This window comes from Leopardus geoffroyi, chromosome A3 (genome assembly GCF_018350155.1).
Source record: "Leopardus geoffroyi isolate Oge1 chromosome A3, O.geoffroyi_Oge1_pat1.0, whole genome shotgun sequence".
Taxonomy (NCBI): domain Eukaryota; kingdom Metazoa; phylum Chordata; class Mammalia; order Carnivora; family Felidae; genus Leopardus; species Leopardus geoffroyi.
In genome coordinates this window covers 10,496,644-10,519,995 of record NC_059336.1, presented here as the reverse complement: position 1 = coordinate 10,519,995, position 23,352 = coordinate 10,496,644, and the positions used below count along the sequence as shown (strand labels likewise).

The window sequence follows — 23,352 nt, the reverse complement described above, 5'->3', positions numbered from 1 at the left end:
TCCTTTGGAGCCAGACCACCTAGATTCAGTCTGCACCTCACTCACTTCCTGTGTGACCTCAGGCAAGTTACTCAACCTCGCTGTGCCTCCAAGTACTACCTAGAAACAATGACAGCATTATACCCACTTATAGACGGAAAGCAATTCGCGATCTAATGCAGATCTTGATAGGTGCTATTCTCCCCCTGGGGTCATCCCAATAACCTGATTCAGACTGGACCGCGTAAGGAGGGCAGGAGTGGGGTGCCCCCACATACACACACACACACCTTTTCAAACCTAATGTAGGCCTGAGGATGACACAGAACAGGGGAAATGGTTTGGCCAAGAAGCTCAACAGATGTGCTTTTAAATTCTGGTCCACCTTATCCAGACCCCAGGCCCGTGAGCAAGTCCTCTGACTGCGCACGGAGCGTGACGGGCACACGATGGGCACCAATGTCACCCATGCCATCGGCATTGAATCCGTGTCCATCCTGGCTCCAGAACCGTGGCATGAAATCAAAACTTCCACAGAAGAATCAATGCCCCCTTTGTTACCCTAACAGGACGGTGCAGAGAAAATCGACAATAATCGGAAACAGTAACAAGGAGCCCACGCTGAGCACCTGCGGTGTGCCGGGCCCTGTTCCACACACTTCCCTGCAGTGAGTCATTTACTCTTTGCAAAGACACTAGGAGGCAGGCCTGGCTCTTATCCCTTCTGATGAGCTGCGTGACCTTGAACCTCAGTTTCCTCATCTGTAAATGAGGTTAACAATAGCGCCACGACCTGCTGCAGTAGGCACACAGGGAAAGCTCAGTCAAGGTCACTAGTGACCATGTGCTCCTTGGAGAAGGCACTCAAGGCCTCGGAGCCTGTTTCTCCATACGGAGAGCAAGGACAGCAGTCCTGCCTAAGCCAGTCCATGTGACGTGCTTATCACACAGTAAGTGCTCAATAAATAGACATGCTCACGGGCAGTCAGCACACGGTCTTCCCGGAGGCTCAGAAGTAGCGACTTTAACCTCCCCCGCTATCTCCCAGGATCTGGAGAATAGCTTTGCTGCTGTCACAGAGGGAAGAAGGCCCTGGTGAGAAGCCATCACCTCCCCCTCTCTCTCCTGGCACGTTGGAGCCGAGAGGTGCTCGAAAACCCACCTCCAGCAGCTGCCTCCTTTCTCACAGGGCCGGAGAAAATTTTTGCCTCGCTTGGGGTCCCTCGGGAGGGAAGGTGGGGACAAGGGTGGGACCTGGATGCGGAACACTGGGCCCGGGGCTCCAGTCACACCCAGCCGGGCACCGGCCGCCCAGAGCTGCCACGAGGAGCCTTTGCTCAGCCCCGTCCCATTTTACCCTGGCATTAACCCCAGCTGCAGTGCTCTGTGCTGGGGCGTCGTGCAGGGCCGGCTGGGAGCAGGTGACGGATGAATGAATGGGTAAGTGGAAAGATTCGAACCCAGAAGCTAAAAGCCAAGGTCAGGGCAACATACTAGTTGCCTTTAGCCGAACGATGTCGGTCAACTTCTCCCGTGCCTCCCTATCCACCTGTACTATGGGAATTACAGCCCCACCTCAGTCTGTGTTTGCAAGGATGAAGATCACACGTGTAACAAACAACGTAGCAATAAACGACCCTCAGAGGGCTCACAGCACCCTAGATGAGTCTCAGATTCGGCTAACTCAGCCAGAGAAAGCCTGAACAGGCACCAGCATCTAATCTTCGGCCAGCACAGCTCAAAAGATCCCAGATCCAATTGCTACGTTACTCAACCAAAGAACAGATCAAATGCCCGCTCTGTGCCAAGGATCACGCTGGACGCTTCTGTTGAGCATCCTAACGACTCAGGACGCAGCCAAACAGTCTGAAAGACACAGGTCTTCACCCCTTTACAACGGAAGAAAATGCCACCCAGCCAGTTACCCGGAGTCCCAAAGCCAATGAACGCTAGGACTGCCTTGCTCTAAGCCACTTGCTTTTTCTTCTTCCAAGAGGCAGGCGGTTAAATGGAGGCTCCGGCTTCGGGCCTCCTCTGTCCAGATCAATGCCGCCACTCACCAGCTGGGTGACATCAGACAGGTTGTTTAACCTGTGTCCCAGTTCCCTTGTCTGTAAAACGAGAGTTGTAACTGCAAAGATTAAGTAGGTCACTCTAAGGAAAGTACACAGTAAGTGCTCTATAAGTGCAGCTCTCGTTGTTACATCATAGTGCCCGGCCTGTAGGAGGGACCCAAAAAGTCGTCTGTGGGACAAATCAAGTTTGCTCTATATGTTCCCACTGGTTGCCAGACATGGGGCAAGCCTCCGACTTAATCACTCTCTTTGGAATGACTGTGTCTCCAAGATTCTGGAAGCTGTCTGTTTTCTCCCTACCTCTGGGGGCCAGGTCTCACTGACTTGTGACAGTTTACCTTCTGATGTGGACTCTGCGAGCCCGGTAGGATCCAGCCTCACACCTGCTCATCACCCACACCGGGACACGGCCCTGCCCTAGACACCCGCTCTCCTCCACCCGGCTCAGCCCTGGAGGTCAGCTCCGGCCTCCGGTCCTCCGCAAAGCCTCCCTGCCCACTCGAGGTCACACACAGGAGGCCACATCTGCTCCACAGACGCACTGGGTTTGGACTGCGCTCTTCAGGGTTTTTAAATTAATGGCCAGTGTTACCGTCGAGAGACTAGCAGAGCCAAAGAGAAGCTGTAAGGGTGGCCCCTCTAAAAGCTGGCGTCAGCGTCCCCACCCTGCCCCATCCCCCTCTTTACAAGGCTGGGTCAGGCCGTCTTCCCTCTGAAGGGAGGTGAAGTCTCTGTGGGGACGGGCAGGGTGGCTCAGCCCTGGGGACTCAGGCCTTTCCCAAGACTACAACCACACCCGTGCCTCCCGACCACAGCCAATCTCTCAAATAAACCAGTTAGCCCGGGCTTTCAAGATACACCCAGAATCCAACCGCTTCTGGTGCCCTCCGCCCCGAACCCTGGCCCAGCCACACTCCCTTCTCACCTGGACCGCGGCAGCACCCATCCCCTCCTCCCGCTTCTTCCGCGGGCCCGTCATCAGTTCTCACCCACGCAGCAGCCACAGAGATGCCCAGAAAACTAAAGTCACACCCCGTCCCTCCCAGCTCCCACCTCACCCAGAATGAAAGTCCTCTGCGTCCCCAGCCCATGCACGCTGGGCCCAGATGGCCCCTCAGCCGGGAGCACTCACCCCCCAGCCCCCTGCACCTGCCTTTTCCTCCTTTCTCTCCTCCTTTGCTCGGATGCCACCTTCTCAGGAAGGCCGATCTGACCCCTCCCAGTACCCCCAATTCCCCTTGGCCTGGTCATTTTCCCATGGCACTTATCACCTTCCAACATACTATTTAACTTTCCTACTTAGTAGATTTATTGTTTATCTCCCCGCAGCCAGAACGTCAGCTCCACGGGGGCAGGAATTTCTGTCTGTTTTGTTCACAGCCACATTCCCAGCGCCTGGAACGGTGCCTAGCGCATGGAAGGTGCTTGGTAAATATTTCAAACAAACGGATGAATGAGTAAAGGAACCTCTAGGGTCTCAGAAGCTCGAGCCACCTGGCTTTCCTTTCCCTCCCCAGGAAGGCCAGACTGAACCCTCCGGAGGACCAAACGCAGTAGCTTCTAGACAAATTAGCATCTGTAAGACCGGCTTCCTGTTTCTTATCTTAAAAGTGGAGGGGCCTGGGGGTGGGGGGGGTGGGGGGGGGGCTCACCAAGCACAAAATTGGGTTATCCGCCGAGAAGCCCACGTGCACAGCCACTTGCCAAAGGAGACTGCTCACTGTGACGACGGCAGCTTTGCCCCGTAAGGAGAAGACTACACCTGGCTTCTTTCTGCCCCTTCTGAGACATAATTCGAAGTGAGTCGCGGAGAGTCTAAAGGCTAAAATCCAACAGGATGAAAAGCACAGCCTCGCAACAGATGAAAGCTTGGAGACCTGGCTGGCCTCCTCCGGATGGAGGCGAGGGGAGGGGTAACCTGAACAGGTGCGCCCCCGGCCTCTGCTCCCCACCCCGCGGAGCTCGAAGCTGGTCGGGGCTCCCCCTCGTGAAACAGAGATCGGGTTTCTGCATCGGCAAGGGCTTTCTCCTAAAGGAACCTTCCATGTTTTTCCCATATGTCTGAACATCTGTTTGAAAGAATGGTCTTTGGAGATGTGTGCCCAGGTTAAACACTCTCATTTTGCTTACTTTCTAACGGAAAGGATGCCTTTCCAGCCATTCTTTCAGCTGAAAACAAGTCCCAGAGAGTGGGAAGAATAGCGTGTTTTGAAAGCCCAGCACAGGGATGGATAAGGAATACGACAGAGTGTCCGCTTCCACGCGGGAATATGGCGAAAGGGTCCGGAAGCAGGCCGGGACAGGATTCCACGGCAATGGCATCACACAGGCCACTATCGACCGGGGTGTGATTAGATCCCACAAGCTGCAGAGCTGTGTAAATGCCGGAAGGCCCAACTTGGCACAGCAGCCTTTTCCCCTTAGGTTTGTCCACCAAAGGACCCCGGCATCCTGCCCCGAAACAGAACGAGGAAACGATAGCTGGATGCTGCCAGTGGGCACGGGGCTCTTTCAAGGTGAGTCAGGTGGTTCCCTTCCTCATCTGATCCTTGCAGGTCAAAAGTCAGGCCACAGAACTGAGACTCCCTGGTTCCTCAGCAAGTGCCATAAGGTTGTTCGATTTCAAAGGGGTTGAAAGCTTTATAAAGGAAACAACGGGAGCCTGGCTGCGAACACTACCCCTTCCCTAACCAGACAATTCTTAGAAATTGTACAAATATAGCCTCCCTCTTATCTCCCTGTCTATTTGACAAACCTTGAAGCAGCTCAGGGCCTCATTTGCCCCAGAGGGCATCTGCCCTGAGCCAAATCTCACACAAGGTTTGATTTTTGCAGCCAAAACTTAACAACCAGAAACTTCACATGAAAATTCAGAGTCTGAGCTTCTCCCGAAAAGAACCTATAAACCCTGGCAATGCTGGACCCACGTTCCCACATGGTACACCCAGCGGGGGCTGACTAGCGGCTGCCTCCTGGAGATGAGGTGCACGCTCTGCTGTGCCCTACTCCCCACCACTCCCTACTGGTCCCTGGCATTGGCCATTGGCCAATTCAGCCATGTCTTCTCGTCGCCTGGCCCCCACCAGCTTGTCAGTTGGTGATACTGTTTCTCCCATCTCTTCTTTGGTTCCCTCCTTAAGTCCATTGCTTCTGGAGAGATGCAGGGTCCTATCCGGGGGTGGGAAATAAACCCTTGCACGTGGCTCCACGCTAAGCCCCCTAGTGGTGGCACGTGTGGCCCTGTGCCGTTCCACAGGCCTGAGGGTGAGCAAGTCGAGCACTTTGCTTCCGAGCTCTGGGCCCCCAAGTCCAACCGCCTGTTGACGTCTTTACCTAGACACCTCACAAGCCCTGCCGACTTCCTACGCCCCGAACTGAATTCATAATCTTCTCCTAAGAAAATGATTCCTCCCCCAAGTCTTCCCACATGACATAGGACACCATCCTGTACCCAGGGGCCCCTTCACCTCCCACATCTAGGCCAGAACGGAGTCCTGAAGGTGACACTGTAGAATCCCTCCCCTCCCCGCCCCTCCCACTGCTGCCTTGTCCCCAGCACCTCCGTCTTCACCTGGTACCACCATAGCCCATCAAATTCATCCCCCTGCTCCCTTCCTTATCCCTTCTAACCCACACCCGAGAAAGAAGCCGGAAGGATCCTACAAACAGTAAATCAGCATCACCTTCCTCCCGTACCTAAAATTCGTTACTCCCTTCCCCTGGAATAAAACCCAAGCTCCACACCTTGGCTTATGAGTCCTGCACAGTGTGGCCCCGCCAACCCAACAGCCCCCAAGCTAAACTCAAGGGGCACTGGCCCTCCGTTAGCTCCTCAGACACACCAAGTTCCTCCCTGCCTCAGGACCTTTGCACACACTGTACCTTATGCCAGGAACACTCTCCCACCACTACCCAGAGAGACCAAGAAACAGAGAGAAGAAGGTCATCATTCCTCATTCGCCGGCTCTGTCACCTGCTCTAGGTCACAGGTGGTAAGTCACATCCTCAGCAAGACTCCCTTCTACAGCAGATAGAAGTATTCTCTTGGCATGGCTGCTTGGGTTGAAGTTGTAAGTCATAAATTTATGTTGTAAATCCAACAGATGGGCTCCCCCACCGCTCAGCATGTCTTGCCCTAGAGTCCAGGTGTCATTCCAGATTGCCCTCATCTGCCTCCCTGAGCCACTCACAGCTCAGCAACGGTCACGCCAAGCCATTCTGGTCTACTTTGCACCTCCAGTGCCCCCAGAGCTCCATCAGGGCAGAAACTGTATTCATCCCGCCCATCATTATATTATCAGCACTTAGCGCAGTGCCTGGCACACAGCAGGTCCTCAAGAAAATAGCTGCCAAATGAAGGAGTCAGGAGATCTGAAAGCATTTAAGGTTTAGAACAGACTTCCTTCCAAGACCAGGTGACATTCGGGGGGGGGGGGGGGACACAACGCCAAACATGGCATATGCTTAAGATTTTAAATTTTACATGTAAAGAAGTGAAGGGGTCTTGTACTCATTTTATTTTCTTATAAAGAGGAGCATAAAACCACTAGGCGTGCAAAAAAAAGTGAAGTTTTATGGTGCAGTAAATAAAAAAAGAGAAGGGTGGGGACCAATCATGGAGGGGGGAAAGGAGCCGTGGTACAGTACAGAAATAGAAACAGATGTAGAGATAAGAGACAGATCAAGAGAGAAACCAGCAGAAGCAGCTAGGCAAAGTACAAAACAGGGCTACGCTGCTCTTCTGGGAACGAAAGGGCAACCCTCCAAATTTCGAAAGGGGTTTTCATTCCTACCTACAGGGTAAGAGCACTTGTCCCAAGTCCCCTCTCCATTTTTCAAAGAGGTTTTTAAAAACCGACTTACTATGCTAAAAATCAGTGGTTAGCACATTGCATTTTGAAGAGAACACAATCTATTCAAATAATTAAAAAAAAAAAAAAAAAAGACTCCACTTGGTATCTTTAGAGAATGTGGCCGCAAACCTTGAAGTCATGCACTGGGTTTTCAAAGTTATGAGCGAGAAGAGGGATGGCTCCTTGGGGGCTGTCAGAAGACGGGCATGAACTTCAACACAGCTCAGCAGAGGTCTTTCGAATTGCACATCCAGCCCGTTCCCTTCTCTGGAACGTTCCACGGCCCCAGCCTTAAACGAATGGGTAAGCAGAGCTTAGCCCACCGCACGTGGTCCAACCTCTCTGGCCAAGCCAACTGGGCCAGTGGGCCTTCCCAACCAGGCCAATTAGAATCTCCCTGAGAAATCACAATTTGGGCCCCAAAAAGGCAGTGCGGGGACAGCACATAAAATCGACAGGCAGGAGGTGTGGGCGTTTTTCCCCCCAGGCTTTCTCTGCCTGGTAAGAGTGTGGAGTCGGGGGAAGATGGTCTGAAGAGAGACGTGAAAAATCAGGAACGTTGTAACACAGAGACAGCCAGGCCCGTGGGTCCAAATCCCAGGCCCATTCGACAGCTCTGACCTTGAACAAGTTCCTTGACATCTCCTTGACCTAACTGCGACCTGCTTTTAGGGCTCCTTTCAGGATTAAATAAATTAACACACACGGCATTGGAACAGGGTCTGAATCACAGTAAATGCACGCTGCACAGTAACTATTATGATCGTTCTGCGCAACCCTAAGCTCACGAGGCTGAGAATTTCTCGCTGTTTTGTACACACCCAGCCCAGAGCCTAGAACCGTGCCTGGTACACAGGAGTGCTCAAGCAGTGTGTGTTGAGTGATCGGGCCATGAAGATACCACCCAGCCCTGGGAGGACAGAGACCCCGGACAGAGCCTGCTAACTTTTCTCCTGATCCCAGCTCCTCCTCCAACAGGGCGATCCGGCCGGGTCTCGTCCAAGCCCCAAGTCAGATCACGCTTCCTTCCTGCTTTTCACGTCTCAGGATAAAGCCAAACTCTCCCCGCTGGCTACCCCAGGCCCTGCGCACCCTGGCCCCTGCCTCCCTCCCTCCCCTTCCTTCTGGTCCTTCATGCTCCAGTTATGTTTGGCCTCCTTTGCTCCTCTAACGTGATTCCCTCTACTTCCTTCTGCCTCCAGGCACCTGCACCTGCCGCTCCCCCCCCTCCTCAGCCCCAGCCTGAGGGAAATCTTAGCGTGTGTTTTTCCCTCGTTTCCACTGGCTCCTCCGTTTTACACGCCCAGAGCCGCACGCTCGTTTCCTGTGTGTGACTTGCCACCGTGTGTATTTCTACCATTTGTGTGTGACGATTTAGCCGACGACTCTTGCTCCTAGACCGTGAGCTCCAGGAAGAAAGAGCTCATAGCTTCTTTTTTATCCTTCACTGTATTTTCGTAGCGAGCACGGTATATGGCAAAAAGTCGGTGCTCAACACATACTTGCGGAGTGAATGAATCCACTTGCCGAATGGGTTGACTGAACAAAGAAGTACATTGGGGACCGGTCTCAAGTCTGGCTTCTTTCTGAGTTGAGTCTCCTAGCCTGGTTTTGCAGTCGTAGCCTCCTCATACAGTCCCCCTCTTCTAATCTGCCATGAGTGAGTTTCCCTACCATTACTAAACAACACAGACGCACTTTGACTCCAACACACAGAGTAACACCACCCTCTGAGCCAGGAAGCCCCGTCCTAGAATAGATAAGCCTAGACCAATAATGATACGAAGACTTCCCTTCCCAGAAAACAATTTTCATGCATGCCAGAGTGAGTGGTACCAGACCAGCCCTCCCACCGTAAACAACTATAAATCGGGACAAACATCTAGAAGTCAACAACTTTCAGGCATTGGACAGCAGGCAGCCTAAGACTGTGGCCACTGAGGGAAAGGAAACACAGAAGCCCCTGTCCCCTCCAGCTCCCTGTCTGAGGACAGCTTCCACACCACCGGCGCGGAGTCACGTCCACCAAGCACCCAAAAAGGTTATTGACACAGCATGGCAAACACCTTGGACTTGCCACAGATCCGCCATAACAAAATGTGAAATCAAGTCTACGCGAGTGTAAAGTGGCCAGTCAGCTGCTGCATCGCCTTTAAAGGAAGATAACAAAATCCAGAGTCTCTCTGTCCAGTAAATATATTATCATCACAATATTGGAATATAGTCAACAATTACTAAACATGCAAAGAGAAAGGAAGGTGTGGCTCACGGTCAAGGAAAAGAAGCAATGAATAAACACAAATGGCAAAATAGCTGTGATGGCAACTCCAGAAAAAGCAACTGCCAGGACGTGGAAGTTCCTATTATTATCACAAAAGTCCTTAACCAGGTGTATACACCCAAAGCACCTATGGAGATTTCAGAGATTTTGGATTTTTGTTTGTTTGCTGGTCTCAGCTCTACTCATGTTATGCAATGTCTCATTGAGTAGTTTCAGGGGATGCTTAGGAATCCGCCTTTTTCACAACCTCTCTAGAGGCTCTCATGCATACTACATCAGATTCTTATCATAGAATACATCCACCTTAAGGCAAATACAAGTAAAAGTTAAATTTATACGTATTGAAGGTTCTGCTTAATCGAGTTGGTTGGTGGGCACCAATCAGTACTCCCTGGTTGAACAGATTACACAACTAAGAAAGATAATTTCAACTTGAATTATTTTGCAGAAAAACGCACACTTCTCTACTTATTTTGACTGAAAGAAAAACTGAGGTTAAATCAAAAGCCACAGACGTAAAAGATAATGATTAAGAAGAAAAAACTGGAGGAAACGCTCATGGTATAATATTTTAAAAATCAGAAAAACAGCTACTATAATATCAAACATTTAAATGTATATGAATAGACACTGCCATGTTTGCGAACAGAAAAAAAGGCAACAAGAAATAGGTCGAAGTGCTAATAGTATTTCTGTTATGTTTCATTTTAATTTTCCCCTGTTTTTCTATACTTCACAAGAGTGTATGGATTTTCCTCAGTGGACTCTCCTCTGAAATTTAAACACAAAATAATGGCTTCCGAAACCTTCTGTCAACACACAAACCCCTGCAAAACTCTAGCAGTTTTTCAATCAGAAAGAGAAGAAATAACTTAAGAATATCATTTCTATCCTTATCCAGCTCAGGAAGACTTTCTTCTCTGGTCTCTGAGTAGCTGGACTAGTTTCTGATCCTACTAATTCCATCTCAAATTTCCCATCTGTTAGACGAGTAGGAGGCCGAGATACATACCACAACCCAACAAATAATAGGCAGTGGCTGAGCGAAAATCGATCACTTAATAGAAATGAAGGACCCAAAAAGGAAAAGAATTCAAGTCCATACCTGAACGACAGGGTGGCCACCAGTTGGAGCTTTGACAGCTCCTCGGCTGCCTTCTGTCTCATAGTGGGCCCGGTGATGTGGCTTGGGCTGCACCTCAATCCGCAGCTCATAGGACCCCGACTGGTGGGAGAGTGGCCACTCAAGCGGGGGGAGGGATGCGGTCACTGGAATACTGAAGGAGGAAACAGAATCAGTCGTGTGTACAAGAAATCAGAACCAGTCGACCTGTACAATAAACATAAATGGTCCCTTTTCTGAAAAATCATGTCAGAGGGTACAGGAGTAAAGTACTGGCTGTCGGAAAGCACAGACTTCTCAGACAGGATAGGTAGGATTCTACTCAAGTGAGAGATCTTTTTCTTTGTTTTCTCTTCCACCTTTGATGAAAACAGTGTGACTGACATCTCAGTTTAGGAAGCTAATTTCATTACATGTGAGTTCTAGCATATTTCTAAATGTTACCACTCCTTTTCCTCTGGGAATTTTGAGGAGTACCATCTCCTTCCTCTAAAAATCACCCCTTACCCAGAATGTTCTTCCTTTCCAAAGGAGTAAGTGTGGGAGAAATTACCTGAAGTGGAAATCAGGAGCCCACGTGTGTCACAGATGTGCAATGTGACCTTAGGCAAGTAACCTCACCTCTTTTATCTCCAGTGTCTTATAATAACATATCAAATGGACCAGATGGCACTTGAGAGTTGTTTCAGTTATTTCCAAGTCTGATGCTCTTGATTAAAAGCTGCTTTTAAGGAGAGACCATTTCTAGTCACAGCCATTGGCTATCAGGACCAGTAAAGAACATCTAACCATAGAGAAGTGTCTGATTTTGGTAGGGATGAGTCAAACCACCCGGACCCCTAAATTTAAAGGAAGAGGAGAAGTCAAGAACATGACTGGAGGTACCCACCCGTGTTTAAGTCCAAGCTCCACCTCTAGCTACTTTGAGTAGATGCCTCTATTAAGTTTCCCTGGGCCTTAAGTTTCCTCCATTGTGAAATGGAGCTACGGAGATCACATGAAGAGCTTAGCACAATAACTACTCAATAAATATCAGGCTATAATCATGTTTCCCTGTATCTACACTCCATATTTCAAAGTTATCTCCTATACTCTAATTTACTTGTGGTCATAGTATTAGACATATAGGCCTTTACATCTGAAGTTGTAATGACAGCCATTAAGTTTCATTTTCTCATAGAATCTTAACCCTACCCAGCACACCCAACAGGTACTTGACACATGGTTAGAATCATGTAATTAAAGAGTTGGCTGAGGTCTTAATGATCTACCTAGACCATTCCTTCAGAGTCTTAGGGGACACAGATATTTTCCCAAGATTACAAGGCTCCAACTTATGTCTCTTGACTCTCAGTCCAGTGCTCCATGCAGGTCTCTATGCTACTAGAGATATGCTACTTCTTATCTTACTGATTTATTTAAAATAGGGCCAAGAAAATATCTCACTTATAGAATGGCTCTGGAACAATACTCGATATTTGATCGGTTCTCGGTCAGTAGTCAGTGGGTGGGTGGGTAGATGGCTGGATGGCTAAGTGAATGAATAAGTGAGTGAGCAGTCTTATTCCAAAGAAGCCCCGCATATTCAAAGTAGCTTCAAAGTTGGAAACGCATGGATTTGTGTCACTATGTCCTGATTTTGTACATGTGGCACCGATCGTTAATCCAATCAGGATATTCTTTTCCACTAAGCCCGGAGCTTCTAAAAGCTACCCTTATCAACTGGACTTGGGGAAGCACTTGCAACGAAACCAATTCCATTCCTTCTCCATCATAGCAGTACCAAGGGCAATGCCGTGGGACCCCATAAACTCCATCAGTGCTGGAGTCCAACTGGAACATGCAGTCCAACTTCAAATTATGTCGTCACAATGCAAGCAAATCTCCATCTCTTCTTTGCAACTAGATCATCTCCTGAAGCACCCCCCCACCCCCTTGCCCTGAAGTCTTAGAGCATCCACCTCAGTTTCGGTCCCAACATGCCTTCTGGCTTCTGCCCGCAGCCAAGGTGCCATGTGTATTACACACTCACACTCTCATCATGCGGGTTAATTTTTTTTAATTTGCAAAATAAGGCTCATAAAAATATCACTTCACCCCTGTTCTAATATCTTTTGAAGTATCAAAAATACTCCGGGAGGAGAAGACCCAGTGGGCTATCTCCGAGTATCAACTTCAAATTTTGTTTGGCTCCGGAACAAGTCTTTGACGACTACAATACAATCTTAAGAATTAGACCATCAGAGCCAATGTGAAATTCTGCATTTGAATTCCAGCCCTCAGCCCCACACACCCGGAAACAAATGTTATCATGAGACTTCCCTGAACGTCCTATCTTCTCGATCTTACAGAAAACTGTCACAAACATCTCATCAGCTGGCACAAATTGGCCCTCGTAGGGACTAAAGTGGTCAGTATCGTTTGGACCCAGAGTAGAGAAGGAAGGACAAACGATAAAGTCTTTATAAAGTCTCAGACAAATGCAGCACAATCATATTTTATATTCTGTTCCTCCCCAATCTCAACCATTAAGTAAACCACGTTTCACAGACTGGTCTGTAGCAGAAAGAATAAGGAGTCAAGAATTTGAGATTCTAAGTCTCCAACTCTGTCACTGACTAGCTGGGTGACCGTGGCCACGTCCGCTCGCCTCACCAAGCCCAGGCTTCTCAACCTGCAGCAGGCGCTGGCCTTGATCAGCATTTCCTATGGTGGCTCCATACGACTTTGGTCACAGAACTCAGAGCCCCGTGGCCAAACGGCCTTTGAGATTACTGCGCGTTGTGTCCACAGCTGGGAGTGGCCCCTGCATAAAGATATCTGTTTAACTCTGTTAAACTCAGAATCTCCTTTTCTAAGGAACACCCATCGACCTGTGATGGCACCGGTGTTCTCAGAACCGCTCGGGAAGAAGGGCCAGACTGGAAGGCCCCTGTGGTCCCCTCTGGTCTGGTGTGGGATAAGCAAGGCCCGGGGGACAGAGCCCTCGACTACTCTCACCTCGTCAATCACAACAGCCCCACCAAGATCTATTTTGGTGTTCAATTTAGTATTTGCATAAAAAAAAACAGTTTCCCATTTGCTAAAAGCAAACGCTCTGAAGAATCAACGGCCTCATCTTATTACCGTATGGTTTTCCAAGTGTCAGGATGATTTTTAGCTTCGCTTTCATGGAACGTCATGTGCTTCTAACCTCTGGGCGCCTCATTTTTCTTAGCATCCAAATGAAGATAAAAATAATACCAACTAGATTTACTGGAGGATTAAATGATCCGTGGGCAATACTTAGAGTTGTGCCTAGCACATAGCAAGCATCCTCAAATGCTGGTGATTATTATGGTCACTGTCATTCCTCTAACAACCATTGGGAGCTCAATCTTCTAGGACGAGGCTCATCCAGGAGAAAGTGCTTTCTAAAGTGCCTCCCTGATAAGAAGATTCCCCTCTAAAACACAGCAGCTGCCCCTTTCTTTTCACTCTTACTTTGTGCAGGCTTCGTGCCAAGAATTTGATATATATCCTCACACCTTGCAAAAAAACAAAAAACGAACGAAAAAACAATGAGGTGGGGACTAACCCACAGGGAAGGAGCCAAGGTTTAGTAAGGTGCTCAGTGAGAAAGGGGATCCTGATTGATTAGCAATGTCTGCCTTGGGCACGGCATCCCAAAGATGCTGGATGAGAAAGCCGTCCTGCACGACTACTGATGCCTGTCATGGACACAGCAGGAGGGCAGCACCAGACATGCCCACGATCACACAGCCCCCGAGGGGTGGAACCAGGACTCAAACCCGGTCCCTGGAGACCCCAAAGCCTACACACCGCCAGCTACACGCAGCGCTTCGGCTTCCCACGATTTCAAGCTCCTCGAGGACAGCAGATGCGAAAACCCACCAATTCCTCTTAGCAGAGGCTGGTAAATGCCCCATATAAAGGCTTGCTCTGTGCTTCCCAGAACGTCCCCTCCACGGAGGCAGAAATTTCTGCCCGGTTTGTTCACCACGGCCTCCCCAACACCCACAACAGTGCCCGCCTGGCACATAGTAGGTGCCTGATAAAACCCTGTCGCCCGAACGAATGCGCGAACCGGCCAGGGGCCATCGCAGGCATGCTCCCGACCACCTGGGGAGTTACGGGGGCCCACGGGGAAACCACAGCTGGGAGAACTGAACCCCGCCACGCCCGCCAAGGTCTGGCAGCCAGGAGGTGGGAGGGCCTGGGTGTGGATGCGGCCTGTCCCAGACGCTAAAGCACCACGACCCCCCCACCCCCACGCCCACCCCCACCCCCGGGGAAACCGGTCCCCTCGGAGCCCCGCTCACCTGCAGAGGGGAAGGGGGGGCACCAGCTGCTTGGGCCACGTGGGCGGCATCAGCAGGATGGACTCGGGGGCCGAGTTCCTCCTCTCCTCCTGCTCGCAGGGGCCCAGAAATTCCACGGCGGCCGGGTACAGGTGGCGGGGCAGGCCGGCCTTGGGCGGGGCGGCGGACACGGGCGCCGGCTCGGGGCTGGTCTTCCACATCTTGGGGGGGATGCCGCAGGGCGAGTCGGCGGCGAGGCTGTTCAGGGCGTCCATGAGGACGGCGGAGCCGGCCGCGGCGGGGTAGCCGGCCGGGGCGCCGTCGTCCCGGGGCTGCGGCGAGGGGCTCCGGGAGCGCTGGGGCGAGGCTCCGGGCAGCGGGGCGACCGGGGCCCCGGCACACGAATGCCTCCGCTTGGCGCCAGGCGACGAGGAGCGGGAGGCCGGACGGGGCGCGGGCGAGCGGCGGCCCAGGCAGCTGTCCTCAGCGAGGCCGGTTCGAGGTGACATTATTGGCGAGGTTCTGGGGGAATAATGAGCAGGGATGTTTTGAAACTGGGGGCACAGGTCGTCGGGCCCGCCGTTATTGGGCGAGACGCAGGGCGAGGTGTAGGGGGAGAAGGTGTCGGAAACGAAGCTGGCAGAGGAGCCGCTGCTAGCCGGGCTCAAGCAAAGCGGCTCGCGGTAGCCCTCGAAGCCGGGCACGGGCAGCGTGAACCGCGGGCTGGCGGCCGCCCCGGCCAGGGCCGGCTGCTCCCCCAGCAGGCCAGCGTCTCTCCCGCGGAGGGGGCCCCCTGCCTGCATCAGTTCGTGAGATGGAGTGATCTCGATCCGAGGGCTCAGGCCCGAGGCCCCGGCTGGCTGGGCCGCGCTCAGAAAGTTCTGCGGCCCTACCCTATCCGGCTCTCCGAATCGGCCGGGGGGCTCGCCAGGGAGACTGGGGAGGGGGCTGTATGGCTTGAGGCCATAGTCCAGGACATCATCGGGGTATGCGAGTCCGGAGGGTGGGCTGGCGACCTTATGTGCATTCGGTTCTTCTGGAAAGAGAAGGGGGGGAGGGAGGGGTCTTTTTAAGCCTCTAAAACAGAACTCCCGGGCAGAACAATCCCAGATCGGGTTTTGGCTCCTGTTTTTCTTCTTTGTTTTCTTAATAATCCCCCCCCCCGCCCCGCCCCCCGCCGCCCCTGCCAAACCCCGAGCTGGAACCTCCTTCCCTCACCAGAGGAAAGGGAGGCCACTTCATCCCCGATTCCTTGAAGACAGAGATGGAAGCGGAAAGATTTTAGTGCAGGTGCACAGAGCACAGCTCCTCCAAGCCACGCTGCCCTAGCCAGAGGCCCGGCAGGACGCCCCGGGCCAGTGACGTCCCAACTTTTGGTTCAGGGGGACCCTGGGAAGAAACGCGTTTTTACTCCACGACTCGGTTCACGCCCTCTCTCCTGGAGCCTGAAACGAAGCTTCGCAAAAACAGTACTTACCCTAACCTTTCCCCTTGTCTGGGGTTATTTGGTTTAAGTGCTGGTCACAAGTCACTGAACAGATTTCCTGGCCCACCAGTGGGTCAGGACCCACGGTCTGAAAACCACGGACGCAGGCTCGTTTCAACGTTTTTGCACGTTTGGTACAGCCACGGGACGCACAGGCAGACTGCACCGGCTCTGAGTCCCAGGAGCTCTGGGTTCAGACCCCAGCCGCTCACGCTCAAGGGTGACTAGTGGCTTCGTTTAAAACCAGGACCCCTGAGTCGTAGCTTATCTTGTGCCATTTTACAGACGAGGAAACTGGGGCCCAGGGAGGGGAAGGGATTCACCCAGAGGCACAGAGTTAGCAGGATGAGAAATCCCACAGACCAGCCCCTTGGTCCTCAAAAGGCAGAGCCACGGCTAAACGGTGTCCCAAACTATAAAAAAAAAAAAAAACAGCGGATGCAGAAGGACCGGATTTTTCTTTAGTAGCGGCCTTCTGTCTTAGGTTTCTGCTGCCACCTCAAAGGACGGACTCTGGAGAGTGGATTTAGGGAGGGAAGGAGCTGTTCCGCCCAGCACCCTGACCCTGGGGGAGCTCCTCCTCTCAGCAGAGGCCCCTCCCACCTCCCTGTGGGGGCTTGGTTCAGCCTGACCCCTCTAACGCGCCTTCCTACACCCAAACCATAGCGAGTCCTAACGACCCTACTGTCAAAGCAGAAGCCACATTTGCACCACAACCCCCCTGGCCTAAGACGCCGGCCCGTCCTCTCTCGCCTGGACGTCAGTCACCTCCTCCCTGGGCTCCCCACTTCTGTCCTCACCCCCTCCAGTCTGTTCGCCATGCAGTAGCCCCTTGACATGCCCGCCTGCAAAACTTTGAAGGCTTTCCCAAATGTGATCTGAAGCCCCTGAGCCCCGGTCTGTCTCACTATTCGTACCTGCCCATTTTCCCAGCCTGACTCAGCAACGGCCCCGCTGACCTCTTCTTCAGATATCTCCCGCCTTCAAGTTCAAGTGCCGTTCATTCTGCTGGAAACCCTCCCCCCGAGATCTTCACATGGCCGCTTCCCTGAATTCCTTCATGTGTCTGTTCAGCCAACGCTTCCTTAGACCGGCCCATCAGAAAGACCCCCTCCATCCCCACCTGTCGCTCTCCACCCCTTTTCCCTAACACCCGCTGCCAGCTGACACATCCGATATTATCTGTTTAGGGAGTCTCATCCTGATAGATCAGGGGCAGGCAAACGGACCGTGTTTGTAAATAAAGTTTTATTGGCAAGCACCCATTCCTGTTTGTTTACGTACGGTCTGTGGCTTGTTTTTGTACTACAGCGGCAGAGTTGATGGGGGCGCCCCGGGGGGACTCAGTCGGTTGAGCATCCGACTTGGGCTCAGGTCATGATCTCACGGTTTGTGAGTTCAAGCCCCGCGCCTGGCCCTGGGCTGACAGCCCAGAGCCTGGAGCCTGCTGCAGATTCTGTGTCTCCCTCTCTCTGCCCCACTCGTGCTCCTCTCTCTCTCAAAAATAAACATTAAAAAATTTTAAAAACAATAGCCACGTTGATAATTGCAATAAACACTCTATGGCCCACAAAGCCTAAAATGTTATCTGGCCCTTTATAGAAGATTGTGCCGGAGCCATATCTATCAAGGTTCAGCACTGGGTGCCAGATACCTAGCACAGGCTGTCCATAAACATTTGCTGAGTGAGCAAACAATGGAAGAATCCTGTCCAAGGTTCATGTAGCCAGAAATGGGACCTCTTCCTCAAGTTGGATGCCTGGCCCTTACCCTGGGGAGCCAAGATAGCTGCACGGGTGATCCTCTGCCTCCTCGGTGTCCTTTCTGGACCATCGTGGAGTAAATGCTGCCTGGTTTAGCTGAGCTGATCTCATGGGGTCCAGAGGGTACCCCCTCCCCAGGTGAGAGCCCCGAAACGGCTTCTCACAGGTCTTAGGATAAAGATGAACGATCTCAACTAGGCCAGCCAGGCCAGGCCCCGCCTGCCACCTCTAGCCTCACCTCTCTCTACTCTCCCTTGGACTCCAGCCAAACTTTCTGTTCTTAGAAAGCACCTACCTTCTTTCTGCCTCAGGACCTTTGCACTTGCGGTGCCCTCTGCCACAACTGCTCCTCCCCCACCCCACCCAGACCCCTTCTCTACATAACTAAAGCCGCTCATTCCTTCCAGCTAAAGTGTCGTGTGCTGGGGAAGGCTTCCTGATCTCCTTGGCTAGATCAGAGACCACTCACGTTTCTCTGTTCTGTCCATACACTTCCTGGAATTCCAATTAAGAAATTGTGAAGTTGTTTATTGCCTGCCTCTCTTCCAACCTCCAGCTCCACCCCTACCAACAGGAAATTCCATAAGGGCTCTCTCACCCCTTAGAGTTTCCTAGCACCTGGACAGCCCCACCCAAAATATGTGTCGGTTGGCTGAATTTTAAAAAAAGGTGGGGAGGGGGAGTCCAGAAAAGTCTATGTGAAATATTTCAACTACTACTCAAAGATGCTAATATCCAACCCAAACGGTAGAAAGATCTAACCTCGAGAGAGGCCAATTCGTTAACATCTACCAAAATTCCAACATACCTATCTTTGGAACCAAGCAATGTCGCTTTAGAATTTATCTTGCAGGGGCACGGGGTGGCTCAATTAAGCGTCTGACTTTGGCTTAGGGCGTGATCTCGCGGTTCGTGGGTTCGAGCCCGTCATCAGGCTCCACACTGACAGTGGGGAGTCTGCTTGGGATTCTCTCCCTCTCCTCTCTCTGCCCTTCCCCCACTTGCGCATGCGTGCACGAGCTCTCTCTCTCCCAAAGATAGATAAAACTTAAAATTTATTCCGTGATAAACCCTCATATGTGCAAACTGCCCTGTCGGTAATCCCAAAAGACGGGAAGCAATCTAATGTCCATCAGTTGGGGATGGGTTGAATTCCAGTTTGTTCCAACAATGGGCTATACGGGGGCGCCTGGGTGGCTCAGCCGGTTAAGCATCTGACTCTTGGTTTTGGCTCAGGTCATGATATCACGGTTCGTGGGTTCGAGCCCCACATCGGGCTCTGTACTGACAGCGAGGAGCCTGCTTGGGATCCTCTGTCTCCCTCTCTCTCTGCCCCTCCCCCACTCACGCTGGCTCTCTCAAAATAAACAAACTTTAAAAAAGCAAAAACAGGGGCACCTGGGTGGCTCAGTCAGTTAAGTAATCAACTGATTTCAGCTCAGGTCAGGATCTCACAGTTTGTGGGTCCGAGCCCTATGTCAGGCTCTGCGCTGATGGTGTGGAGCCTGCTTGGGATTCTCTCCCTCTGTCCCTCTCTCTCTCTCTCTCTCTCTCTCTCTCTCGCTGCTTCTCACCTGCTCATGCACTCAAACTCTCTCTCAAAAATAAACTTAAAAAGGTTGTGAGCTGCTATGAGGTACAGTTTACAGCAAGTGTAAATGTTTAAAACAAAAAACAATGCTGCTATATAAAGGGTTTAAAAAGTTCTTTCAGCCTTGATATGAAATGACCACAAGACACAGGGTCAAAGAAAAGCAAGGTACCTACAGTATGCACAGTACAAAAACAGAGGATAAGAGAATGTACACACACACACACACACACACACACACACACACACACACACACACACACAGCTGCTGGGTGTTCAGCCTCTCTCTGCAAGTTATAGGTAACAGGGACTTCTTCCAGGGAAAGGAACTAAGTCATCAGGCAGGGGAGGCACACCCAAAAGAGATTCTGTTTCCTGTATTACCCTGAGAAAAGAAACACAATTCCCAAAAGAATCAGGTTTTTATTTTATTTTAAAGGTGATGGGGCCTAATAGGATACACGGCAATGACACCTTGGTTTAAGAAGCAGGAAATTGAAACCTAGCCCTATGCTGCCACCAACCAGCTATGTGACCTTGGAAGAGACCCTCACCCCGACTCCAGGTCTCAACCTGCCCATTCATAACAGGACAGCACTAAACCAGATCCGTTTCCTTGGTCACTTCTGGCTGGGATTTTTCTAGCTAGCGTCTGTAGGTTCTCACGTTCCCAGTCAACAACAACACACACACGGACACCTTCCTGGCAGGTAACGGAGCGCAGATTTTTCTTCTAGCAAGAGATCAACATCAAACCCGGGTCCCGCGACATCCTGATAATCCACTGCCCTGCGAACCAGCAAAAACAAACCACAAAACGTCTCTTAGCAAAAATTCTGGCCTTATCAGAAAGGGCCGCATCACATCTCATCAGAAACACCCCGCTTCAGGGCTGATGCGAACAGTCGCAGAAACTCGGCCCTGAAAACACACATCACTCACCCTCGCTGGCAGGCTGCGCAGAACAGAAAGGCCGGCTTGCTGAGCAAAAGCATCCAGAGCATTTACACTGGTTTTAATTAATCCGAGCAGCTGAGTTTTTCCGTCTTTCTTTTTCCTCTCAAGATTCTGAAAGCTTCACAGCAAGCAGGGAATGTGAAGGTAATTTATCATTGTTCCATTCTCAGTCTTCTGGGTATTTAACAGTAAGCATCCCAGACGCACGGCTCAGGACGAACACGTTTCTTTAAGCAGCTGGGCTTCTCTATTTCTCCTTACACAACTGCCCCCCTCACAGCCAGCCCCTCGGGGTCATGGCTGTGCCCACACAGCAACCGGACAAAGTTAGTTTCATCTCAGAGCCACCAGATTTTCTCAGAAAGGGTTCCAAAAATCCTTTTTTTTTTTTTTTTTCTTAACCACTTGCATAATCTTTGCTATATCCACGTACTACCAGTAAATATTATTTACTTAATATTTCTATTTAAATTCACTCACACAGTACTTTAATTTTTTTTTTCTTTTAAAAGGAAACTTTATACCTCTACCACAAATGGAAAATCTGTGTCACCTCCATAAATAGAAGGTAGGGTAAAAACACAATAAAAATAAAAGTTACTCAATTCAAGATTCGAGACACCGTGGCCGGCCAAAGGCTCTACCCTGAGGCCCACCCTTTCTCTGCCCCTGAATGCTCCCTTTTTATGGAGATAGTATGTATATATGAAGATTTTGAATATGTAGGGTTTGAGGAGTGTTGCCAAATGTTATATACTCTTGTAACCACAACCACAATAAAGCTGTAGGACATTTCCACAACCCCAGGAGGCCTACCTTTTTTAAGGCTGGAGGGGGGCAGGGAGGAAACGGCAAGTGCTAGAAAGATAAGGGAGCACCTAACAGGCTCTACCTGGGACTAGTTCAAAGCCACGGAGCGCTGCAAGAAAAAATGGCACTCATTACATGTGATGCCCTCACCAGTGGAGCACATAAAACCCCTTCACCTGCCATGGGTCACCTAGCCCACCCTGAGGCATCCATGCTCAGAGAGAGGAAGAAGGTGGAAGCCGTGATGGGGGTTCAGAGGCTGCTGCCCAAAGTCCTCTGTGCCTCTAGGCCTTTGTACCTGCTGTTCCCCTTGCCTGGAACTCCCTTCCAGGCCCCCTATCCTCACTTCTCCTAGCAAGCCATTATTTGCCCATCAAGATTACACCTGGGCCACCTCCTCCTGAAGGCCCTCCCTGATTCCCTAGTCTGGATCGGAAAGCTCTTCTTCTGTGTTCCCAGAAAACCTGCAGAATCGTGTAATGAAGTCTATCAATTGTCTCCCTACGGGGCTGTAAGCTTTTTAAAGGCGGTTAGGGATCGTCAGTCCATAATAATCAACAGGGAAAGCAGCTAACATTTACTGAGAACTTCCCTGCCAGGCACCGTGGTAAGCACACTCCACCTAGTTATTCTATCCTCACAACCCGCTATGAGGTGGGCACTGGGTATTCCCCTTTTACAGACGAGGAAACGGAGACGCAAGGAGCGGACTTGCCGGAGGGCCCACGCTCGAACCCAGGCAGACTGGAGAGCACCATCAATCGCCAGGCCGGGGCTCCTCACCTCGGAGTTAGTGGCATTCAGGGCTAGAGGATTCTTCTGTTGGGGGAAGGGGAGGGGGCTGGGGGGTGTTTAGCAGCACGCCTGGCCTCTAACCACTAGAGGCCAGTGACATCCCTACCGTGCTCCCAGCTGTGACTACCACAGACATCTCCAGGTACGTGGCCAAGTTCGTCCCGCAGTCAGAACACCTGCTCCCCGCCCCCCAGCTGAGAACCACGGCCGCATACAGTGCTGGTGTCCCGTGCATGCCCCGCTCACACCAGAGGCCCAAGAGAGCAATGCAAGCAGTAATCCGGGAATCAGGCCCTCCAACCCAAAATGCTTCAGAAACGAGACATCGGCCCACCGTCAGCCCTAATTGTCAGCGCCCTCCCTCCTTGGCTTTCCGGGGGCTCACCCCAGCATCCAGGCTCTGAGAAGGCTGGGGGAGGTCTCCGCCACCATCGGAGGCTGCAGGAGGGGGGTGCCGGGGACGCCACTCCGGCCCCACCTCAGCAAGGCATCTGCGCGGAGATCCGGGCCTCGCTCGGCACAGGGTCGGGGGACCCCCACTCCACTGCCCCGCCCCTGGGCCCTGTGACCAGGGGGACCCCCGAGTCCTCATGGGTCACACGGTGAAGCCAGTGACAGTACCAAGCTGATAGTTCACCTCATCCACATGAAGCCCAAAGCACACACAGGAAGCACTCAATAAAGTGGGTCTGAGTGGATCATTATTATTATGGAAAGAATGACTTTTTAAATGAGAATCCCGCCCTTTCTCTGCGCTCACTGCTTTATTTTACAACTTGCCACTGTGACACACACTAGCCCCCAATGCCTTCAAAAGCATTTAAGAAAGAAAAGAAAAGAAAAAAAGAAAAGGGCAGCCTGGCTCACGAGTTCAAGCCCACACTGAGTGTAGGGCCTACTTAAAAGAAAGTAACGGGGGGCGCCTGGGTGGCGCAGTCGGTTAAGCGTCCGACTTCAGCCAGGTCACGATCTCGCGGTCCGTGAGTTCGAGCCCCGCGTCGGGCTCTGGGCTGATGGCTCGGAGCCTGGAGCCTGTTTCCGATTCTGTGTCTCCCTCTCTCTCTGCCCCTCCCCCGTTCATGCCCTGTCTCTCTCTGTCCCAAAAATAAATAAACGTTGAAAAAAAAAATTAAAAAAAAAAAAAAAAAAGAAAGTAACGGGGGGCGCCTGGGTGGCTCAGTTGGTTAAGCGGCCGACTTTGGCTCAGGTCATGATCTCGCGGTCCGTGAGTTCGAGCCCCGCGTCAGGCTCTGTGCTGACAGCTCAGAGCCTGAAGCCAGTTTCAGATTCTGTGTCTCCCTCTCTCTGACCCTCCCCCGTTCATGCTCTGTCTCTCTC

The 23,352-nt window shown here is 51.5% G+C and overlaps 1 protein-coding gene across 7 annotated transcripts in view; it reads right to left on the bottom strand.

Moving 5' to 3' along the window:
• NFATC2 (nuclear factor of activated T cells 2) overlaps positions 1–23,352 on the bottom strand; it is a 160,135-nt gene that overhangs the window by 105,464 nt on the left and 31,319 nt on the right. For 5 of the 7 annotated variants that reach the window (XM_045444220.1, XM_045444217.1, XM_045444218.1 and 2 more), the window contains exons 2-3: positions 14,634–15,648; positions 10,294–10,465 (exon numbers count right to left, since the gene is read on the bottom strand). In XM_045444220.1, coding sequence (XP_045300176.1) covers positions 10,294–10,465; positions 14,634–15,648 — 1,187 coding nt within the window. The remainder of the gene's footprint in view (positions 1–10,293; positions 10,466–14,633; positions 15,649–23,352) is intronic. The other 2 variants (XM_045444222.1, XM_045444221.1) reach the window with 1 other exon arrangement.